The sequence below is a fragment of the Anomaloglossus baeobatrachus genome, chromosome 5 (genome assembly GCF_048569485.1).
Source record: "Anomaloglossus baeobatrachus isolate aAnoBae1 chromosome 5, aAnoBae1.hap1, whole genome shotgun sequence".
NCBI lineage: Eukaryota > Metazoa > Chordata > Amphibia > Anura > Aromobatidae > Anomaloglossus > Anomaloglossus baeobatrachus.
Window position 1 is genome coordinate 263,114,891 of NC_134357.1, and position 24,889 is coordinate 263,139,779.

A 24,889-nucleotide genomic window follows, 5' to 3' on the forward strand; every position below is an offset into this window, starting at 1 on the left:
TCAACCAGACCAAGATGCTTTATTTACAGATCAATTTAGATAAAGTAGTAAGAGCACTAGACTTATTGGAGATTTATGGCTTCAAACAGTGAACAGCTCGTGATCCATACAGGAGGACTTGGACATACAACACAACTCAACGTCAACAACATAGTGTTTTTAGGGTTAACACTGTCAGACCCAATGCTTTATGCAGTATTATTTTGTTCCCGAACACTCACAAAATGAAAAGTACTAAAACATTTGTTGTTCAACAACCAATACAAGATCCATTAGTCTTTGTATGAAGAGACATTAATACTTTAGTTTGCTTCTCCCTAGGGGTTGCACATGCATTCATTAAGTCTTAGATATAAAGAGTACACCTTCTCTATTCGGTGATGAAAACAATCCGGTGTACAGATTTTATGCTAGACATATAAAGCACCAAGACACATGAAAATATGATGAGATTATTAATGGTCTTTAGTAAAAGACACAAGCTTTTCAATGTGAAAAAGTAGATTCTAAAAATAACAAAATAAGAGAGTGTGGGGGGGGGGGGGGGGGGTGGAAGGTACTTGCATGGCAAGAAAATTCTCCATCTCTTCTAGGCCTGCGTTATTACAGTGACGTCAATGGCAGATTTAATTCTAACATTAAAATGTTTCAGTGATATAATAAAAAAAAAGCCCTTGATGATGAAAAACAAGATGCAGAATGGAGAAATCCATACAGTACATATCTAGTATAAGTACATCATTGGGAAATTGCCATGCTGCCGTCTAATCTTGGGTCACGAAAACGACTTCTACCATCGAAGAACTTGAGATCTAAAAAGCAGGGAAGGAGGATTATTTCTCATGGATAATCTGATGTTTCGTAAGATGGACTTTACAGACAAAATATCTCCCACACTCTGCACATATAAAGGATGCCTTCCCAGAGTGAATGGTTTCATGTGAGATTAGATTACTTTTTCGAGCAAAGCACTTTCCACATATGGGACAAGCATAGGGTTTCTCTCCAGTGTGCAGGGTGAGGTGGTTTTGAAGGCTGGATCTCTTAGAGAAGACTTTACCACACTTGGAACATGTCAACTTCTCTTGCCGGTGATTTCGCCGATGATTAATAAGCCCCGATTTGCGAGTAAAGCATTCAGAACAATCAGGACACTGAAAAGTCTGTGGGACAGTTTCCCCTGTATCATTAGGTGGACGTTGAAGAGTATGATCTGCTGACATCTGTATGTGGTCTTTTGAGTTCTCTTCCTCTGAACTCGAACCATCTTCAATACGAGAAAATGTATATTTTGCCTGTGCATGTTTTATAAGTGCATATATATCCGTGTCTAAGTTGCCTTTGTCAAACGAGGAATAGTTATTTTGCACATTTTCATTTTCACACTCCGTATTAGTTGATGACGGCTGTGTTTCTAGATTTATGGCCCTTCCTTCGTCACACATCTCTGGTTCATCTATAACATAATTAGCTGGATGCTGGTGTGCATGATCTGTGAGGTTTGTGATGCTTCCCCCATCACATGATACTGAATCCTCAATAAGAGTAGGAGAATGTATATGATCTGAGGGAACATACACATCTGTGAGGTTTCCTCCATCATAAACAACACTTTCCTCCTTAATAGGAGATGAATATTGTGGTGTTTGATATGTGGGTGTATAAGTGTCCGCATCTGTAGTATTTGCGCTTTGACTTAAGCCTTTTTCCTCCTTAATATGAGGCGATGCATGTCGTGGTGTATGATCTGTGGTTGCATAGATCTCGGGGTCGGTGAAGCTTTCCTCTTCAGATGAAACGGGTTCCTCCTTGATAGGAGTAGATGGATACTCCTGGGTATCATCTGTTGATTTATAAGCATTGGAGTCTGTGCTGTTTCTGCTATCATATGAGACTGATTCCGCTTTAATATCACTAAACAGGTGCTGTTGTCTATGACCTGTGGGTGTGTGAACATCTTCCTTTTCTTCACATGATGACAATTCCTCTACACTATGGGCAGATGTTTGGCCACTCAAGCCATTCACCATGTTACCTGAAAAGAAGACAAAACTTGATTGAGGTACTATACATTTTTTATGCTTATGCATTTTCAAAACACATTCTAAAACATTAAGTCAAAGAAAAAAAAAAAAACTTACCAAGAGATGATAGGGCCTGGTGGCTCTCAAGCATGATATTGTTATGGGAATCTTCTAAATAGTTGCACTTCTGCAAAAAAAAAAGAAGAAAAAAGAAAATGCTGAATACAAATGGAGAGTCTGAATGACAAAATCTGTGATGTCTATTTACTACTGTACTTTGCTCCATAACCACTTCAGGAGAGAGCCAGAAACTCCTATCCTGGATGCTGAATTAAATGTAATACTTTGTTCAATATTCCCAGCAGCGCTCACCTCTCCAGTCAGCAGCTCAATGATCTTGTTGGTGAGGTCTAGGATCTTCTGCTCATTGTTCTTCACAGACATTAAGGAGTTAGCAGGAGGCTCTATCATGGGGCTCTGAATTCTGCTCCATCCTTGACCATGACTAGATGTCTTCTTCACAACAATACAATCCTTCAAAAAAAGCTGAACATCACTATGCAGGGAATCAGACATTCTTAATACAATCTTAGTAACATCATCCAAGTTTTAGTATCATCAAATACAACTTAAAGGGAATCTGTCAGCAAGTTTTTGCTTCCCCATCTGAGAGCAGCATAATGTAGAGACAGAGACCCTGATTCCAGAAATGTGTCACTTACTGAGCTGTTTGCTGTCATTTAAAAAAAAAAAAAAAACACAACAAAAAAAACCTCAACCCCCCCCCCCCCCAAAAGTTCTCTACTGCAGATCTACTAGTTCTCTGAATGCTGAGCTCTGTATAACCCTGCCCACACCACTGATTGGTAGATTTCTGCCCATGTACAGTGGAAATAAAAAGCGGCCAATCAGTGATGGGTAGGGGTTATACAGAGCTCATGATTAAAGTTGACTAACTGGCAGCAAATTAACTAGTACTCTGATGATAATCTCGTACCGATTTAACAGTGATTTTATGAAAACTACACTAAGTAGCCAGTAAGTGGCACACTGCTGGAATCAGGGTCTCTGCCTCTATATTATGTTGCTCTCAGATTAGGTGGCAAAATCCTGGTGATAGGTTCCCTTTAAATGGAGCCTGTCAGCAGAAATTTTGCCCTAAACCTAAAAGATTCCCCTTCTTCAGCTCCTGGGCTGCATTCTAGCATGGTTCCTATAGTTATTCTGCCCCCTTTTAGATCAAAATAAATAGTTTATAAAGTGGTACCTTTCAGTTTGAAAATCTTGTTAATGGTACACGGGGGGGCGGGCTCTCTGTTGTCTGTTACTGTCCCTCCTGCCGCTTTAGGCCGACCCCCAACGCTCATTTACATACCTCAGGACGCCGCCCAGTGCGTCCTATGTCTCGCACATGCGCCGTGCCACTGTAGCGGGACTGTGCACAGTGGGACCGCTGGCGACGTTGCGCAGGCACGAGATTATGGGCGACGCTGTGATTTTCATCAGCAAGTTCCCGCCCATAATCTCGTGCCTGCGCTTTCCCCTCTACCTCCATCGTTCTGCGCATGCCCTGGCCAGATGACCCAACGTCACCTCTTTCCCATCTAGCCCTGGAGCAGCAAATAGATGGGAAGAGCGGAGCAGGACACCACCGACTATCTGGTCATCTGGCCAGGGCATGCACAGAACGGTGGAGGCAGAGGGGAAAGCACGGGCACGAGATTATGGGCAGGAGCTTGCTGATGAAAATCACAGCACCGCCCATAATCTCGTGCCTGCGCAACATCACCAGCGGTCACACTGTGCACAGTCCCGCTACAGTGGCACGGCGCATGCGCGAGACATCGGACGCACTGGGCGGCGTTCTGAGGTATGTAAATGAGCATTGTGTATGGTATGTAATTGAGCGTTGGGGGACGGCCTAAAGCGGCAGGAGGGACAGTAACGGACAACAGACAGCCCCCCCCCCGTGTACAATTAACAAGATTTTCAAACTGAAAGGTACCACTTTATAAACTATTTATTTTGATCTAAAAGGGGGCAGAATAACTATAGGAACCTTGCTAGAATGCAGCCCAGGAGCTGCAGAAGGGGAAACTTTTAGGTTTAGGGCAAAATTTCTGCTGACAGGTTCCCTTTAAATGTGCTGATGACATCTGAAAGAACTGGACTAGCCCTCACCTCTCCAGTTAGCAGGCAGATGATCTCCAGTGTGAGGTTCAGGATCACACGCGGAATATCCATTCTATGTCCTTCTTTGGTTTCCTTGTCTTTATGTTGGAAATACTCAGTGGTTTTAATGGTAGTCTCCATATTAGCCTATAAGTCAATGGTGAGAGGAGTCAATGTGACGATATATTCTACAGCATTTTCTAAAATATGGCATTTTGCTGCTAGAAAGTACAAATATTTGAAAATAGAGCAAAAGGCAACACTGACGAAACGTACATCAGGGCATGGCACCTACACTCTGCAGAAGGTAGCTATTGTACACTTTCTACCTTCCTTTTCTTCCCTAAGGCTATGTGCGCACGTGTGCGCTCTGCACCGCACCGAAAAGGTGCGCTTCAGAGCGCAGCTGAAAAGCTGCGTTCTGAAGCGCATGATGCCGGCGAGAACGTGCGCTCTGCCTGCAGCTCCTGCCATAGACAGAGCAGGGGCTGCCGGCAAAGCGCACGGAAGAAGTGACATGTCACTTCTTAGAACGCAGCGATTCGGGCAGCAGCCGAAGCGCTGCTCTCTAATATGCCACGTGCGCACGGCCCCTGCACAATCTCCATAGACTGTGCAGGGGACGCAGGACGCATGCAGTTACGCTGCGCTACAAAGCTCAGCGTAACTGCATGAATTACGCACACGTGCGCACATATCCTTAACCTTTGTCCATTACATTGTGCAATTGCACTTAATGTACCTGACCATTTTCACCTATTTCAGGGATATCTGTTCTATGAATCCTTTATGTTGTTACTAGACTAGACTCCCCTGTTTTGAGATCAGACCCCTTCCTGTCTTTCACATATTAACCATTACATACTGTCCATTACATTACTGCATTCCTTTTTTTTTTATTTTTTTTTTTATTACTACCATAAAAACTGTTATTGCACATATCTGGCACTAGGCCTTGAGTGTTCTTACTTGTCATCTACTTGTATGCTTCCTAGTGCCATGTTCTCTAGGGGAACTTTTCCTATACTTTTCATATACTGTGATACACTGTTGTCTCCTTTGTGTCTTTCTGAGTTGCGGTGCCAGCTGCCGGTTTCCCACTTTTTATCATCAACATGCTTTTATCCTGTTTGCATTTCCACTAAAACATTTTACTTTTATCAACATGGGTTTCTATGTACAATTTTTTCTCATAGGATTAAATATTTGAAAATATATGACCACCGCGAACAACTAGCAATGCACTTGAAATTTAAGGTACCGTCACACATAACGAGATCGCAGGCGAGATCGCAGCTGAGTCACGGTTTCTGTGACGCAGTAGCGATCCCGTTATGTGTGACACCGGATCAGGCCCCTGCTGTGAGATCTCTAGTCGTTGCAGAATGGTCCAGGCCATTTTCTTCAAAGGTGATGTCCTGCTAGGCAGGACACATCGTTGTGTTTTTAACCATGTGTGACAGGCTCACAGTGACTGCTGAGATCGTTATACAGGTCGCTACTGCGACCTGTATCGTTCCTGCATCACTGGTAAGGTCTGACTGTGTGACAGCTCACCTGCGACCTCCCAGCGACTTACCTGCGATCCCTATCAGGTCGCATCGTTTTCGGGATCGCTGGTAAGTCGTGTGTGACTGGGCCTTTAAAAGGGGTCATCCTCAAAATAAATAAATAAATAAAAAAACACAAAACGATTTTTATTACATGATGGCCAATGTGCAAATTAGCTTCAGATATGGTAGTCCAGCTGTAAAAATAAATAATTAACTTTACCTAATTGTTAAAAGTGTCTTTATTGTGAAACAGTAGTAATATATCACTTAGCATGATAACATTGTAAGTGGGCCGATGGGTCTGGGGAAACTAATGTTCCATCGACTAGTCAAAGGGTAATTTGCATATGATAAATGGACTTTAGCAATACTTTTTCTAAAAATCTGTTTGTGTGCAATGTAAAAAAGGGCCTGTTAGACAGGGAATGTAGACCGGGACACAGCTGCTGGTGGTTCTGGGGGGAACGGGGGACCTGTCAGGTTCACTTTAAGGCTGGTTTCACATCAGCGTTTTTTTGCCGGTCGGCAAAACAACGCAAAACGCATCTTACAGGATCCGTTATCTGCTCAATGCAATGTCAATGGACTTGTGGCAACATGCGTTTGCGTGCGGTAGTGTCAAGATCCGGTGAGTTGCAGTTTTTTACCTTTTATCAAAAAAGCAACTTGTTGCGTTTTTCACCTCCGTCCAAAATCTGCAACTCACTGGATCCTGTACATTGCGGCAGTAGCTGCAATGTATTTCAATGGGCGCCGGATCCGGTTTTAACAGTTGTGGTTGTATGCTGCAGGAAGGATCCTGTTTGCTGTACAGAAAATGGCCTGAATATCACTCTCACTCACACTCACTCCCACACTCACACCGCACGCATTACCACCGCACAAACACCGGCACTACCGCACGCATCATCACCGCACAAACACCAGCACTACAGCCCCCATCATCACCGCACATTCAGGCATTACCTCAGTGACATCACCGCTGACAGCGCGACTCCCTTCAGTTGCTGCGTGGAGCTGATAGATAGCGGCGGTGTTCTACTGCCGCTCCTGTCAGCTTCATATGCGAGTTATCAAAGTGCAAAAATACATGATTTATTAGAAAATGTGGTGACACAAAACTTGTAAAAGTTAGTGTGAATAATAAAAAAGACACCAGACCAATCAGGATGTTACATGTGTATAGAATATTAGTTCCAAATTGCAAAAAAGGCACTCATTTCAATGTGTATACAATCAATAAGTCTCTACTATGAAGCATCTCTATCATATATTCAAGAGCAATAATGGCATTCATGCACAGTAAGGCATATATAAATTCAATGCAACAAAAGGAGGCAGTGATTGGTATAAACACGTAATGGATATGTAGGCCTATCGGCTCTAATATAGGGTATATCCCCGGATAATAGTATGTGAAGCTATAAAGCCACTAGTCGTGGCAAGTCCAGGAGTTTTTTAGAGCTGTAACATAAAAGTTCCATCAAGGCACAAGTCATACCCTTAAATGCCTGCACAAGGATCGATTGGCATGTGCCAAAATACAGGATTGGTCCGGAGAGAGGGCCCCAAGGCTGCCCGACGTACGTTTCGATGAAGGGGTTAAATCTTCTTCAGGGGATGGGATGCCGTAAGGTACGTACCACAAAAGCCGGTGTTTAAATAATGGCGTTAATCTCCGAACCCGGAAGTCACATAGTGGCACGTGCGCAGGTCCATCCGGAAAGTCTCGCCGTCACGCTATCCCGCGCATGCGCGGGAGGCGTCACCATAGCTCCCGCGCATGCGCGAAGCACCAGACGGCGAAAACCAATGCGGAGAGAGAGCAGAGGACCCGGGCATGCGCACATGAAGACCGGGGACGGTTATAATACTATAGGTACAGGTATATTACAAAGATATAAATGCCAAACAAAATTATTTTCCTCAAAAGGTCCAGGTAACATCAAATAGTGAATGTGCCTATGAGAGAAAAAAAACAGATAAGACCAGCATTAAGAACGGGACCAGGGAAATATTTAAAAGATTAAAAATCACAAGACAAAAACAAGGATTAGAGTGAGGCAAGAGGTGGTCACCCGGAGGAGGTCAAGATTAAAGAAAGTTAAAAATGAATGAAATTATTGGATCACAAAAATGGGGCATAACTAATAGACTCATTAAGTCCCATAGGGACCATAGTATTCAATGTAAGAATCCATTTCGTTTCACATTGTGCCAAGCGCTTTTTAAGGTCACCACACCGGATCCCCCCTTCAATCATATCAATACCCCTGATTTTAAGTTTAGAGGGGTCACAGGAGTGGTGAATCTTAAAATGCCTTGGCAAGGTCTTCAAAAGTGTGGTATCAGTTATTGCTTTGGCTGCAGCAATGTCCCTCACATGTTCACTGACTCTTATGCGAAGCTCACGTGAGGTGAGCCCCACATATGTCAGGGGGCAAGTACAAGTAGCAAAAAAGGGAATTTTGTTTACTTACCGTAAATTCCTTTTCTTCTAGCTCCTATTGGGAGACCCAGACAATTGGGTGTATAGCTTCTGCCTCCGGAGGCCACACAAAGTATTACACTTTAAAAGTGTAACCCCTCCCCTCTGCCTATACACCCTCCCGTGGATCACGGGCTCCTCAGTTTTGGTGCAAAAGCAGGAAGGAGAAAACTTACAAATTGGTCTAGGGTAAATTCAATCCGAAGGATGTTCAGAGAACTGAAGACCATGAACCATAAGAACAAATCAACATCAACAACATGTGTACACAAAAGAACAACCAGCCCGAAGGGCACAGGGGCGGGTGCTGGGTCTCCCAATAGGAGCTAGAAGAAAAGGAATTTACGGTAAGTAAACAAAATTCCCTTCTTTGTCGCTCCATTGGGAGACCCAGACAATTGGGACGTCCAAGAGCAGTCCCTGGGTGGGTAAAAGAATACCTCAATAAAAAGAGCCAAAAACGGCCCCCTCTTACAGGTGGGCAACCGCCGCCTGGAGGACTCGCCTACCTAGACTGGCGTCTGCCGAAGCATAGGCATGCACTTGATAGTGCTTCGTGAAAGTGTGCAGACTAGAGCACGTAGCTGCCTGACATACCTGCTGAGCCGTCGCCCGGTGCCGCAAAGCCCAGGACGCACCTACGGCTCTGGTAGAATGGGCTTTCAACCCTGAAGGGAGTGGAAGCCCAGAAGAACGGTAGGCCTCGAGAATCGGTTCCTTGATCCACCGAGCCAAGGTTGACTTGGAGGCCTGAGAGCCCTTACGCTGGCCAGCGACAAGGACAAAGAGCGCGTCTGAACGGCGCAGGGGCGCCGTGCGAGACACGTAGAACCGGAGTGCTCTCACTAGATCCAAAGAGTGCAAATCCTTTTCACACTGGTGAATTGGATTAGGGCAAAAGGAAGGCAAGGAGATATCCTGATTTAGATGAAAAGGGGATACCACCTTAGGAAGAAATTCCGGGACAGGACGCAGAACCACCTTATCCTGGTGAAAAGCCAGGAAGGGGGCTTTGCAAGACAGCGCTGCAAGCTCAGACACTCTCCGAAGTGATGTGACTGCCACCAGGAAGGCCACCTTCTGAGAAAGACAGGAAAGAGAAACATCCCGCAGCGGCTCAAAAGGCGGCTTTTGAAGAGCCGTCAGAACCCTGTTAAGATCCCAAGGATCCAACGGACGTTTGTAAGGTGGGACCATGTGGCAAACCCCCTGCAGGAACGTGCGGACCTGCGGAAGCCTGGCTAGACGCTTTTGAAAAAACACGGAGAGCGCCGACACCTGGCCCTTGAGAGAGCTGAGGGACAAACCCTTGTCCATTCCAGATTGTAGGAATGAAAGAAATGTGGGTAAAGCAAACGGCCATGGAGACAAAACGTTATCAGAGCACCAGGATAAGAAAAGTTGCCAAGACCTGTAATAGATTTTGGCGGACGTTGGCTTCCTGGCTTGTCTCATGGTGGCAATGACATCCTGAGATAACCCTGAAGACGCTAGGAGCCAGGACTCAATGGCCACACAGTCAGGTTGAGGGCCACAGAATTCAGATGGAAAAACGTCCCTTGTGACAGCAAGTCTGGACGGTCTGGAAGCGCCCACGGTTGACCCACCGTGAGATGCCACAGATCCGGATACCACGACCGCCTCGGCCAGTCTGGAGCGACGAAAATGGCGCGACGGCAGTCGGACCGGATCTTGCGTAGTACTCTGGGCAGCATTGCCAGAGGGGGGAACACATATGGCAGTCGAAACTGCGACCAATCCTGGACCAGAGCGTCCGCTGCCAGAGCTCTGTGATCCTGAGACCGTGCCATGAAGGCCGGGACCTTGTTGTTGTGTCTCGATGCCATGAGATCTACGTCCGGCGTTCCCCAGCGGCGACAGATCTCTCGAAACACGTCTGGGTGAAGAGACCATTCCCCCGCGTCCATGCCCTGACGACTGAGAAAATCTGCTTCCCAGTTTTCCACGCCCGGGATGTGAACTGCGGAGATGGTGGAGCCTGTGACTTCCACCCACTGCAGAATCCGCTCTACTTCCTGGAAGGCTTGACGACTGCAAGTGCCGCCTTGGTGGTTGATGTAGGCGACGGCAGTGGCGTTGTCCGACTGGATTCGGATCTGCCTGCCCTCCAGCCACCGATGGAAAGCCAATAGGGCTAGATATACTGCCCTTATCTCCAGAATATTGATCTGAAGGGACGATTCTATTGGAGTCCAGGTTCCTTGAGCCCTGTGGTGGAGAAAAACCGCTCCCCAACCTGACAGGCTCGCGTCCGTGGTGACCACGGCCCAGGTTGGGGGGAGGAAGGATTTTCCCCGAGACAGAGATGTGGGTAGGAGCCACCACTGAAGTGATGTTTTGGTTGCAAGTGAAAGAGAGATGTTCTTGTCGAGGGAAGCCGAACTCTTGTCCCATTTGCGAAGAATGTCCCATTGGAGTGGCCGTAGATGGAACTGCGCGAACGGCACTGCCTCCATACCTGCAACCATCTTCCCCAGGAAGTGCATGAGGCGCCTTAAGGGGTGTGACTGACTCCGAAGAAGTGACTGCACCCCCGCCTGCAGAGAAAGCGGCTTGTCCCGCGGTAGCTTGACTAACGCTGGAAGGGTATGAAACTCCATCCCGAGGTAAGTCAGTGATTGGGTCGGCGTCAACTTGGATTTCGGGAAATTGATGATCCACCCGAACTGCTGGAGAGTCGCCAGCGTGACGGTAAGACTTCGTTGACACGCCACCCGAGAAGGGGCCCTGATTAGGAGATCGTCCAAGTATGGGATTACCGAGTGGCCCTGAGAGTGCAGGACTGCCACGACGGATGCCATGACTTTGGTGAAGACCCGTGGGGCTGTTGCCAGGCCGAAGGGCAATGCGACGAACTGGAGGTGTTCGTCCCCGATGGCGAAACGCAGGAAACGGTGTTCGGGTGCGATCGGCACATGGAGATAAGCATCCTTGATGTCGATCGATGCTAGGAAGTCTCCTTGTGACAACGAGGCGATGACCGAGCGGAGAGATTCCATCCGAAACCGTCTGGTTCTCACATGTCTGTTGAGCAGCTTGAGGTCCAGAACGGGACGGAAAGACCCGTCCTTTTTTGGCACCACGAACAAGTTGGAGTAAAATCCGCGACCACGTTCCTGAAGGGGAACGGGAATCACAACTCCTTCCATCTTTAGAGCGTCCTCCGCCTGAAACAGTGCGTCTGCCTGTGCGGGGGGTGGGGAGGTTCTGAAAAAACGAGCCGTAGGTCGAGAGCTGAACTCTATCCTGTAACCATGAGACAGAATGTCTCTCACCCATCGGTCTTGAATGTGTGGCCACCAGGCGTCGCCAAAGCGGGAGAGCCTGCCACCGACCGAGGATGTGGCTAGATGAGGCCGAGAGTAATGAGGAGGCCGTCTTGGAGGCAGTGCCTCCTGCGGCCTTTTGGGGGCGTGACTTGGACCGCCACCCATAGGCGTTCCTCTGGCCTTTCTCCGGCCGGTTGGACGAAGAGGATTGGGGCTTGGCGGAGGGACCAATGGACCGAAACCTCGATTGGATTTTTCTCTGCTGAGGTCTCTTAGGTTTGGACTGGGGTAAGGAGGAGTCCTTTCCCGAGGATTCCTTAATAATCTCATCCAACCGTTCGCCAAACAAACGTTCGCCAGAAAAAGGCAAACCAGTTAAGAACCTTTTGGAAGCAGAGTCTGCTTTCCATTCGCGCAGCCACATGGCCCTGCGGACTGCCACGGAGTTAGCGGATGCTACAGCCGTACGGCTAGCAGAGTCCAGGACGGCGTTCATGGCGTAGGACGAAAATGCTGATGCCTGAGAGGTCAAGGAAGACACATGCGGAGCAGAATTCCGCGTGACAGCATTAATCTCAGTCAGACATGCCGAGATTGCTTGGAGAGCCCACACAGCCGCAAAGGCCGGGGCAAAAGACGCGCCCGTGGCCTCATAAATAGACTTCACCAAGAGCTCTGTCTGTCAGTGGCATCCTTCAGGGATGAGCCATCGGCAACAGACACAACGGACCTAGCAGCCAATCTAGAGACTGGTGGATCCACCTTGGGTGAGTGCGCCCAGCCCTTAACGACCTCAGGTGAAAAAGGGATAACGTGTGTCAGAGTGCCTTTTAGCAAAACGCTTGTCCGGGACCGCTCTGGGCTTCTGGACAGCGTCACTGAAGTTAGAGTGATCAAAGAACGTATTGCGCGTACGTTTGGGGAATCGAAATTGGTGTTTCTCCTGCTGAGAAGCCGACTCCTCTACCGGTGGAGGCGGGGGAGAGAGATCCAACACCTGGTTGATGGACGAAATAAGATCATTTACTAAGGCGTCCCCCTCAGGGGTATCAAGGTTGAGGGCGAAGTCAGGGTCAGAGCCCTGAGCTCCCACGTCCGCCTCGTCATCCTGAGAGTCCTCCAGCTGAGATCCAGAGCAGCGTGAGGAGGCCGGGGAAGAGTCCCAGCGAGGCCGCTTAGCCGGTCTGGGACTGCGATCCGGGCAGGAGTCCTCCGCCTGGGACCTAGAGGCTATCCTGGGAGCGCGCTGCGGCGCGGACCGAGAAGGCCCTGGAGGAGACAAACTAACAGGGGCCGGGGCCTGTGAAGAGCCCGGTCTGGACTGCAAAGCCTCAAGGAGCTTAGATGACCATTTGTCCATAGACTGTGCAATGGATTGAGAAAGTGACAGAGAGTTTCTCAGCGAAAGAGGCCAACGCCGGTGACTCTGTCCCTGCAGCCTGCTCAGGGGGAGCAGGGGGATCTACATGAGCCGAGGGGCCCACAAGTGCCCCGGGCTCCGGCTGAGCAAGCGTGGCAGGAGTCGAGCATTGATCACAGTGAGGGTAGGTGGATCCCGCAGGCAACATAGCCCCACAAGAGGTACAGGCTGCGAAAAAAACCTGTGTCTTAAGGGCTTTGCTCCTTGTGGACGACATGCTGCAAGCAATAAGTGTCCCTTAGGAGAGCGACCACTGAGGGTATATGGGAAAGGGTTAAACAGCCGTTCCGAATATATATAATATATATATGTAGATAGATAGAGATATATATATATATATATATATATATATATATATATATATATATATATATATATATATATATATATATATATATATATATATATATCACGGCACCCTAGGGGAACCAGCACCGGGTGACCGGTGTGGCTTACCAACCGCTGGTGTCCTCCAGATTCCCTGTCGTGGGTCCCCCAGAGCTGTAGAGATGTGCAGCTGCAGCATACACCGGCAGAATGCCAAACATGGCTGCCGGAGCTCTCAAGGGGGGAGTGGAGCCATGGGCGGCGCCGGCAAAAGGCGGGAATCTGGAGGCCCCATAGTGGTCCATGAGAGGGGAGGGGGGGGCATGCAAAGATGCTCCAGCCCTCTGTCGGTAATACCGCCCTTCCCCCTGACAAGCAGGCTCGGGGGCGGGATTTTTCGCGACTAGGCCGCGATGAAGCCGGGGACTAAATTTAAGGCCATGCCCGACAAGCAGGCACGGCCGGCGCAGAAGTCCGATGAAAAAACAACGGACGGCGCTACTGGGGAGAGAGGCGACCTCTCTCCCCGTACCGTCCCCCCATGGGGACACAGAGTACCTTGAAGGTGCAGGGCCCGGTCCCTGGGGATGAAAACGCTCCGGTCCAGCAGGTTCCACCAGGGGCTGCGGATGGAGCACGGTCTCAGCAGGTGAATGACCGGTGAGGCTCCCACTTCTCCCAGAGCCGCATAAGGGATGGTGAAGGAGACGGCATGTGGCTCCAGCCTTTGTACCCGCAATGGGTACCTCAACCTTAACAACACCGCCGACATAGTGGGGTGAGAAGGGAGCATGCCGGGGACCCCATAGGGGACCTCTTTTCTTCTGTCATACTATGTATGATAAATCTTTTTTTTTTTTTTTTTTCTTCTATGAGTGGATGTGTGCCTCCTTCCACACAAAGCATAAAACTGAGGAGCCCGTGATCCACGGGAGGGTGTATAGGTAGAGGGGAGGGGTTACACTTTTTAAAGTGTAATACTTTGTGTGGCCTCCGGAGGCAGAAGCTATACACCCAATTGTCTGGGTCTCCCAATGGAGCGACAAAGAAATACACCACGTGTGTGCTACCACACGTGATGTATTGCTTAATGTTGTAGTTTTCTTGCCATCGGAGGAACAAAATTGTGTACTGCGGAGGACATTGCTGCAGGCCAAGCAATGTCCACAGGGAAATCATCCCTGTAAAGGACCACGTGAGCCAAAGAAATTAACCTTAGGAGGAACGAAATGGCTTCTTACTAAAAGGTCTTTCAAATTTTTGGCTCGCCTCGATGTCATTGATGGGCGATGTGTGAGGTTCTTAGCCAACACTGGGTCGGTCAATAAGACCGACCAGTGTTTCATCATGATGTTCCGCATAGCATCCCATTTCTCATTATAAGTCCCGATGAATCTTACCACTGAGTCAAAGGTTTCCCGTTTTTTGGGAGCATAACCCAACAGTTGTGCTCTTGGGGTTTTCCTAGCCCTATTATACCCGTGTTTGATGTTCCTGTTGCTGTAACCCCTGTCTAAAAATCGGGCCCTGAGATCGGATGATTGAATTTCAAATTTACTGTCGGAAGAGCATATCCGCCTCATTCTTAGGAATTGGCCGGTGGGGATGGCGTGGATGGTAGAAGGGTGATGGGCAGAGGAGGCGTGCAGTAACGCATTGACAGACGTATTCTTACGAAAAACGTCCGTTTGGATTGACCCCCTGTCACCAACTGTGATTTTGATGTCCAGGAAGTCAATCATGCGATTACTGCTTTTGTATGTGAGTTTGATGTTAAATTTGTTCCTATTCAACTGCCCCATAAATCGATCAAGCTGCTCCGCCGGGCCCTGCCACACAAAAATAATATCATCAATATAACGATACCAACACTGCACATGGGCCGATGCCCCCACGCCCCCGTGACCGAAAACCAGCCTCTCCCAAAATCCAAGGAAGAGGCCGGCGTACGAAGGCGCGCAGGCCGCGCCCATGGCAGTGCAGCGTCTCTGTAAATAAAAAAAGTAATTAAAGACAAAAAAGTTGTGTGTCAGGACGAAGCGGAGCAGCTCTAAGATCAATTCGCCCATTACGTCACCCCGACCGACGCTTCCAAGAAGAAGCGGACAGCTCTTAGACCGTGCTCACAGGTGTACAGACCCTCTACATCCGCAGTGACAATAGTCATGTCATCATCCAAAAAGATGCCGTCAATGCGCCTAAGGACGTCCGTCGTGTCACGAACATATGAGGGTAGTGTTTCCACCATTGGTTGAAGATAATGATCGATGAACTTACATATGGGGTCACACATTCCCTCAATGCTGGACACGATCGGACGTCCAGGCGGGTTGACAGCATCTTTATGTATTTTAGGTAGGATGTAGAAGGTCGGTATCTTAGGATATTTCTTGCACAGGCCCTCAAACATTTTTTTATCAATCAATCCGATCTCAAGGGCCTTCTCAAGGATTACAGCAAGCTCACTGGTGTATTTCCCTAAGGGATTAGATGGAAGCCTTATGTATGTCTCCTTATCACGTAATTGTCGTGTCACCTCACGCTCACATTTATCAACTGACATGATCACAATGTTCCCCCCCTTATCCGCGGGTTTGATGATAATGTCAGAATAACCCTGTAGCTCAGTGAGGGCCTCTCTCTGCAGATGGGTTAAATTATCCCATCTGCGTCTGGTGTCAATTTTCCTAAGATCCTCACTGACTAGCCTGACAAAGATGTCTACTGCGAGACATAATGAAAAGGGGGGGGAACTTTGAAGATCTGGGTAAAAGAGAGTGGGGGAACACACCTGTTGGGGGGGCCTCCTGCTCCTGGAGTAGTTCTTCCAGGTTTTGGATGGCTTCCCTTTCGGCTTGGCTGACTTTTTTTATTTACAGAGACGCGGCACTGTCATGGGCGCGGCCTGCGCGCCTTAGTACGCCGGTCTCTTCCTTGGATTTTGGGAGAGGCTGGTTTTCGGTGACGGGGCGTGGGGGCATCGGCCCATGTGCAGTGTTGGTATCGTGATGATATTATTTTTGTGTGGCAGGGCCCGGCGGAGCAGCTTGATCGATTTATGGGGCAGTTGAATAGGAACAAATTTAACATCAAACTCACATACAAAAGCAGTAATCGCATGATTGACTTCCTGGACATCAACATCACAGTTGGTGACAGGGGGTCAATCCAAACGGACGTTTTTCGTAAGAATACGTCCGTCAATGCGTTACTGCACGCCTCCTCTGCCCATCACCCTTCTACCATCCACGCCATCCCCACCGGCCAATTCCTAAGAATGAGGCGGATATGCTCTTCCGACAGTAAATTTTAAATTCAATCATCCGATCTCAGGGCCCGATTTTTAGACAGGGGTTACAGCAACAGGAACATCAAACACGGGTATAATAGGGCTAGGAAAACCCCAAGAGCACAACTGTTGGGTTATGCTCCCAAAAAACGGGAAACCTTTGACTCAGTGGTAAGATTCATCGGGACTTATAATGAGAAATGGGATGCTATGCGGAACATCATGATGAAACACTGGTCGGTCTTATTGACCGACCCAGTGTTGGCTAAGAACCTCACACATCGCCCATCAATGACATCGAGGCGAGCCAAAAATTTGAAAGACCTTTTAGAAAGAAGCCATTTCGTTCCTCCTAAGGTTAATTTCTTTGGCTCACGTGGTCCTTTACAGGGATGTTTTCCCTGTGGACATTGCTTGGCCAGCAGCAATGTCCTCCGCAGTACACAATTTTGTTCCTCTGATGGCAAGAAAAACTACAACATTAAGCAATACATCACGTGTGGTAGCACACACGTGGTGTATTTTGCTACTTGTACTTGCCCCCTGACATATGTGGGGCTCACCTCAAGTGAGCTTCGCATAAGAGTCAGGGAACATGTGAGGGACATTGCTGCAGCCAAAGAAATAACTGATACCACACTTTTGAAGACCTTGGCAAGGCATTTTAAGATTCACAACTCCTGTGACCCCTCTAAACTTAAAATCAGGGGTATTGATATGATTGAAGGGGGGGGGGATCAGGGGTGGTGACCTTAAAAAGCGCTTGGCACAATGTGAAACGAAATGGATTCTTACATTGAATACTATGGTCCCTATGGGACTTAATGAGTCTATTAGTTATGCCCCATTTTTGTGATCCAATAATTTCATTCATTTTTAACTTTCTTTAATCTTGACCTCCTCCGGGTGACCACCTCTTGCCTCACTCCTACCTTGTTTTTGTCTTGTGATTTTTAATCTTTTAAATATTTCCCTGGTCCCGTTCTTAATGCTGGTCTTATCTGTTTTTTTTTCTCTCATAGGCACATTCACTATTTGATGTTACCTGGACCTTTTGAGGAAAATAATTTTGTTTGGCATTTATATCTTTGTAATATACCTGTACCTATAGTATTGTAACCGTCCCCGGTCTTCATGTGCGCATGCCCGGGTCCTCTGCTCTCTCTCCGCATTGGTTTTCGCCGTCTGGTGCTTCGCGCATGCGCGGGAGCTATGGTGACGCGTCCCCCGCTCCCGCGCATGCGCGGGATAGCGTGACGGCGAGACTTTGTGCGAGACTTTCCGGATGGACCTGCGCACGCGCCACTATGTGACTTCCGGGTTCGGAGATTAACGCCATTATTTAAACACCGGCTTTTGTGGTACGTACGTTACGGCATCCCATCCCCTGAAGAAGATTTAACCCCTTCATCGAAACGTACGTCGGGCAGCCTTAGGGCCCTCTCTCCGGACCAATCCTGTATTTTGGCACATGCCAATCGATCCTTGTGCAGGCATTTAAAGGTATGACTTGTGCCTTGATGGGACTTTTATGTTACAGCTCTAAAAAACTCCTGGACTTGCCACGACTAGTGGCTTTATAGCTTCACATACTATTATCCGGGGATATACCCTATATTAGAGCCGATAGGCCTACATATCCATTACGTGTTTATACCAATCACTGCCTCCTTTTGTTGCATTGAATTTATATATGCCTTACTGTGCATGAATGCCATTATTGCTCTTGAATATATGATAGAGATGCTTCATAGTAGAGACTTATTGATTGTATACACATTGAAATGAGTGCCTTTTTTGCAATTTGGAACTAATATTCTATACACATGTAACATCCTGATTGGTCTGGTGTCTTTTTTAATTATTCACACTAACTTTTACAAGTTTTGTGTCACCACATTTTCTAATAAATCATGTATTTTTGCACTTTCATACCTCGCATGTCCTCCTTTCCTTGATATGACTAGGAGTTGGTGCTACTCGTATGGTTCCTGGACATACAGGAACAACGGGTGTATTTTGAGTATGGTTCTCTGGAAATTTGTTCTAATCCTGTCGGCTTCATGTAGCAGAGCTGATAGCGTCGTGGGACTTCTGTGAATTACGTCGGACCTGGAGGGGTATTTGGGGGTTTTAATAAAATGGTGAAAGAGGGTGTTTTTTTGTCTTTTATTCCAAATAAAGGATTTTTTTGGGTGTATGTGTTTATTTACTTTCACTTACAGGTTAATCATTGAGGGTGTCTCATAGACGCCTGCCATGATTAACCCCTTATTACCCCGATTGCCACCACACCAGGGCAATTTGGGATGAGCCGGGTGGAGTCCTGGGACTGTCGCATCTAATGGATGCGGCAATTCCAGGCGGCTGCTGGCTGATATTTTTAGGTTGGGGGGCTCCCCATAACGTGGAGCTCCCCACCCTGAGAATACCAGCCTTCAGCCGTGTGGCTTTATCTTGGCTAGTATCAAAATTGGGGGGAACCGCACGCCGTTTTTTTTCCAATTATTTATTTATTTTACTGCAAGATATAGACCCAACCACCGGCGGCTGTGATTGGTTGCAGTGAGACAGCTGTCACTCAGCGTGGGGGCGTGTCTGACTGCAACCAATCATAGGCGCCGGTGGGCGGGGGAAGCAGTGAATTCGAGATTGAATAATGGGCGGCCGGCATTTTCAAATCAGGAGAAGCCGCCAGAGGAGTGTAACAGCCGTACAGCGCCGCGCCGGTGATTGGTGAGTGGGTGAGAGTGAGTGAATGAGTCAGTGACACTCACTCATGCACTCTCACACTCACACTTACTCTCACTCACTCGCACACTCTCACATGCACACTCACTCACTCACACGCTCTCTCTCTTCCAGAGCTCCATCCATGCTGTCATGGCAGATTCAGCTCACTCCCGATCATGATTTTAATGCCCGCCCAGCCCCAGTCAGCTCATTCCCGACCACATGACTCAAACTGCAAGTCACAGGATCCTGTAAATAACACTTGCGTTTGCATGCGTTCAACTCAAATTCAACAGGATCCAGTCACATGCAGTTTGTGTTTATTTGCTTCAAGGCAAAAAAACATTGATGTGAAACCAGCCTAAGGCTGCTTTCACACTACGTTTTTTTAACATGCGTCATGAACGTTTTTTTCTGTAAAAGTGGATCCTGTTTTTACAAAAAAAAATGCATGCAAACGCATGTGTTATTTTGCAGGATCCTGTCACTTGAAGTTTATGGGTGGGCATTTGAGTCATGTGATCGGGAGTGAGGGGAACTGAATGTGATAGATGCCGGCTCCCGGTCTGACAGCTGCGGACGCTGGTAACCAAGGTAAACATCGGGTAACTAAGAGAAGTGCTTTGCTTGGATACCCGATATTTACCTTCGTTACGAGCGTCCGCAGCTGCTAGGAGCCGGGCTGCCTGCTCCCTGCACACGTAACCAAGGTAAACATTGGGTAACTAAGCAAAGCGCTTTGCTTGGTTACCCGATATTTACCTTGGTTACGAGCGTCTGCCGCTCTCAGGCGGGGGAGAGAGAGAGGAGAGAGAGGGGGGCAGAGAGAGAGAGACTGATCACGCTAGACTGGTTTCTGGCATGCTCAGTAGAGCAAGCAGGATCCTGTCTATCAGCATGCCAGCGTTCACATGCGTTTGCATGCAGTATAGTCAGGATCCAGTGAAAAACAGTATTTGGACGCAGCTCAAAAACGCTACAAGTAGCGTTTTTGAAAAAAGTTAAAAAAAACTGCAAGTCGCTGGATCCTCACTATAACGCACGCAAACGCATGTGAACGCATGTTGACGCAAGTCCATTGCAAATGCTTTGAAATGAAAACGCATTTGCACTGGATCAGTTTTTGCGTTAAAAAAAACGTTCATGACGCATGTTAAAAAAAACGTAGTGTGAAAGCACCACTATAGCAGTTTTTGTTTTTCTTATTTCACTGCTGGAGTGGTGCCTTGACCACTTCACAACCAGGCAATTTTCTGTTTTTCGTTTCTTCCTCTCCTTCTTCAAGAGCCATAACTTTTTTATTTTTCCGTCAATATAGCCATATGAGGGCTTGTTTTTTGTGGGATGAGTTGTACCACTCACTCTGCTGCATAGTACTGGAAAATGCTTAAAAAAAAAAAAAAATAAAATTCCAAGTGCGGTGGAATTGCAAAAAAATAAGTGCAATTCCACAATGGCTTTTTTATTTACGATGTTCACTATATGGTAAAATTGACCTGGCAGTATTATTCCCCAGGTCAGTACAAGTTTGTAGCTACAAAACATGTATAGTTAGCTTTTTATATGTAAGTGATGAGGAAAAAAAAAAAAAAAAAAAAAAAAAGATCTATGATAGTCTGATTGCTTGTGCTGTATATAGCAGTGCATTAGCACTGCTCTGTATCGCAACAATCAAGATTTCCTATGAATGTCGGCTCACAGCCAGCCTTCATAGGAGGATCGTCATGACAGAGACAGCTGACCCCCGGCTGCCATGACAATCCATCGGTACTCGTGATCACGTCAAAGGGGTGCCAATGGGCGACATCAATTATGCATTTCCTATCAGCACGTGTTAAATGCCGCTGTCAGTAATTGATAGCCGCATCTAACAGCATCATTAGACCAGCCATCAATTGTCATTGGTCGTAAAAGAGGTTAAATCTAAGTCTGCTGCACCCTTTCTTAGGCCATGTGCCCATGGGAGAAAGTACCTGCAGATTTTGCTGCGGAAAAAACCTGGATTTTCTAGATTTTCCAGATAAATCCGCAGGTTTGCGCAAGTACAGACACTCCATGTTATCCTATGGGATTTGGGGAGTGCTGTATCAATACTGCGGTTTTAGCGGCTGCGGAAAATGCTGCGGATTTCCCACAGCTGCACGTAATTGCATGTCAGTTATTCATGCGGAATTATCTACGGAATTCCCGCCCCTCCACTATGGAGATACAGGGCGGGAAATCCGCGGGAATTCCGCACTGTTTCCGCGGGATTACTGCAACAATTCCGCAGAAATACCGCATCAATGGATAGCTGCAGATTCCGGGGAGTAGCTGCGTGAACCTGCGGAAATACCTGCAGAAAAGTCTGCATTTACTTTCTCCCGTGGACACATGGCCTTTTACAAACCCTTCAGTATCTTCATCTGTTTTAAGAGTCACTCCTGTCAGTCTTCTCCAGTTTGTGATCTGCAGACAGCTACAGTGTTTGATGGAGCACTGAAGGTCACTCTTCAATACAAGTCTATGAGAGCCTCTTTCTGTCATTTCCATTACTTTGGGTTTTTTTTTTTTGTTTTTTTTTTACACTTTTCAGATTAAACACAATTCTATAGCAATGTCAGATATTCATTAGTTCATATTCATTATATTTCAAATGAAAATTACTTTTATCAGTTGCAGGTTATTGCAGTGACCATTGTGGGCTTTTCTTACATTACCGGAAGGGTACCAACAATTTTGTCCATGGGTGTAGTTAAAAAGCATGTGCAGATTGCAGGCTCTATGCTTTAGATAAAACTGGCCTCAATGCCCCTCCACGACTCCCTCGCTGTAGAGAAAATGCCTAAGCTAGCAGAATGGGAGACAGCACAGTTCTGACTAATGGCACAACCATGATGGTGGCCTGAAATGTCAATCTACAGATGCGCACGACCCCCACAAAAAAAGAAGCCAGGAGCAATGTGTTCCTGACGAAAACAAAAAAGTGAATCAACTCCTTTAACAGTCCAGCTCTGATGGCTCTTGATTAAAATGTAGCATTTATTTAATCAATTACAATGCATGATAGTGTCAGTATAGCCAAACCACGAGGGCCCTCTTAATCATCATGGGTAGTGACGAGCGAGCACTGCCATGGTCGGGTGCTCAGTACTTGTAACCAGCTGTTGGATGCTCAGACGGACTGGAGTCGTTTACAGAGTATAATGGAAGTCAATGGGAAACTAGCATTTTTCAGGAACATTTTGTTTCCCCATTGACTTCCATTGTACTCAGTACAGGAGTTACACCCATCTGAGCATTACCTGCTCACTATGAGTACTGAGCACCTAAACATGGTTGTGCTCGCTCATCACTAATTATTATGTCATATGAGCCCATTAGCAGCTGCTAAACTCTTACTGCGTCCACTTGTCTGAGGTTGGTCCAAAGACATCATCCAGAAGAATTGAGAATGCAGAAGCCAATCGCAGTTGCCGATTGGCAGCAGGGGTCATATGGCATAACAGTGTCGTGCAAGTCCTGGCATTACTGGAGCAGGAGTAGAGTATACAGTGATTTTCTTGTTATTAACCTGAAGATATAGCAAATATTATTACAATGCTGTTATTGCCACCTTACTAAACAAGTAGAGAAAGTTAAGTTCAACCATTCTGGGAGCGGCCAGCTTTCAGTCACAGAGGTGTGCATGGAGCAGGTAGTTACTGCGCAGTATAAAGTGACCAGCAGCTGTTAGTATACCCGGTACTTTGATTGACAACTCACTCTGCACTGCATCTGAGCACTCACAGGTCTCGGCATGCTTATACTGGACGCTTATAGAATGGTGAGTGCTGACTGCAGCCGCTCCATGCACACCTTTATGACTGAAGGACGACCAGGAGGTAGCGGCTCTTTCAGTAAGGAGACTGGACAGGTTCCTTTTTAAAAATGTTTTCTTCAAGTAGTGGACTGCGGCATTAAAGAGAAAGAAGTTATTATTGGGAGAGTTTCCTTTGCCATTGCTCTTACTGAAGAAACCAAATGGCTTCCAGCAATGCTGCTCTAAGGCCGGAGAACAGTGACCTGTTGTATGAGAAGCAGAAGGAGCTTGTAGAAAACAGCTTCCTGGGACCCTCGAGGACTTTAGACCACAAGGGTCACAACCTACCTGGCTACATCGCTGATCCAGGACAGAGGTGTTTATAAGTCGCGGATGACATCCAAACTGTCTTGATGTGAATGCCCTGTGTTTCTCTTTCCCGGACAAGTCCAAGTGTGACCTCTTGAGTGCTGGTTTAACCTTTTGCCATGGACATTTCTGTGGTGGGACATCTCGGAAAATTGTAGGGACAGCATCTTTCCGCAAAGTCTTCCTCAAGCCACTGGGCTGGTAAGATTGCTGGGTGAAATGCTCAGAGCACACTCGAAATCGGTTGTTGGTTTTCCCTTCGAATATTCTCTCGGCCAGCTCCTCTATGTCCCGGATGACGTGACCGCTTTGCTCAATGCACCGCAGCCATGTTTTGATCTTGTCCAGGTTATTGGGAAAGGAATGGAGAATAATGTTCAGTCTCTTTCCCCCATAGTTGTGGCATCGCTCAACAAAACATCTTGGCATCTTCTTAATTCTGGAGAAAGCAGGAAGCTAAGGGGAACAATTAGAACTGGGTTACTGGAAGCCCCACTATGACAAATCATTTGTTGTCACCATTCCACCCCACCCTGAGGGCTGCACTACACCCCGAGCAATGTGTATCCCCAACATCACTGAGCACATCCTGCACTACACCCCCAGCAATGTGTATCCCCAGCATCACTCACCACATCCTGCACTACAGCCCCAGCAATGTGTATCCCCAGCATCACTCACCACATCCTACACTACACCCCCGAGCAGTGTGTATCTCCAGCATCACTCACCACATCCTACACTACAGCCCCAGCAATGTGTATCCCCAGCATCACTCACCATATCCTACACTACAGCCCCAGCAATGTGTATCCCCAGCATCACTCACCATATCCTACACTACAGCCCCAGCAATGTGTATCCCCAGCATCACTCACCATATCCTACACTACAGCCCCAGCAATGTGTATCCCCAGCATCACTCACCATATCCTACACTACAGCCCCAGCAATGTGTATCCCCAGCATCACTCACCATATCCTACACTACAGCCCCAGCAATGTGTATCCCCAGCATCACTCACCACATCCTACACTACAGCCCCAGCAATGTGTATCCCCAGCATCACTCACCATATCCTACACTACAGCCCCAGCAATGTGTATCCCCAGCATCACTCACCACATCCTACACTACAGCCCCAGCAATGTGTATCCCCAGCATCACTCACCACATCCTACACTACAGCCCCAGCAATGTGTATCCCCAGCATCACTGAGCACATCCTGCACTACAGCCCCGAGCAGTGTGTATCTCCAGCATCACTCACCACATCCTACACTACAGCCCCAGCAATGTGTATCCCCAGCATCACTGAGTACATCCTGCACTACAGCCCCGAGCAGTGTGTATCTCCAGCATCACTCACCACATCCTACACTACAGCCCCAGCAATGTGTATCCCCAGCATCACTCACCACATCCTACACTACAGCCCCAGC

General features: G+C 47.3%; 1 protein-coding gene across 1 annotated transcript; it reads right to left on the minus strand.

Moving 5' to 3' along the window:
• LOC142311195 (uncharacterized) lies at nt 1-23,897 on the minus strand. Its single transcript, XM_075349388.1, has 5 exons — nt 23,426-23,897; nt 4,206-4,343; nt 2,397-2,558; nt 2,142-2,211; nt 1-2,035 (listed from the first exon to the last, which is right to left on the minus strand). Exons 1-5 carry the CDS (start codon nt 23,873-23,875, stop codon nt 834-836), a joined length of 2,022 nt encoding a protein of 673 aa, XP_075205503.1. The 5' UTR covers nt 23,876-23,897; the 3' UTR covers nt 1-833.
• Nucleotides 23,898-24,889: the final 992 nt, after the last annotated feature.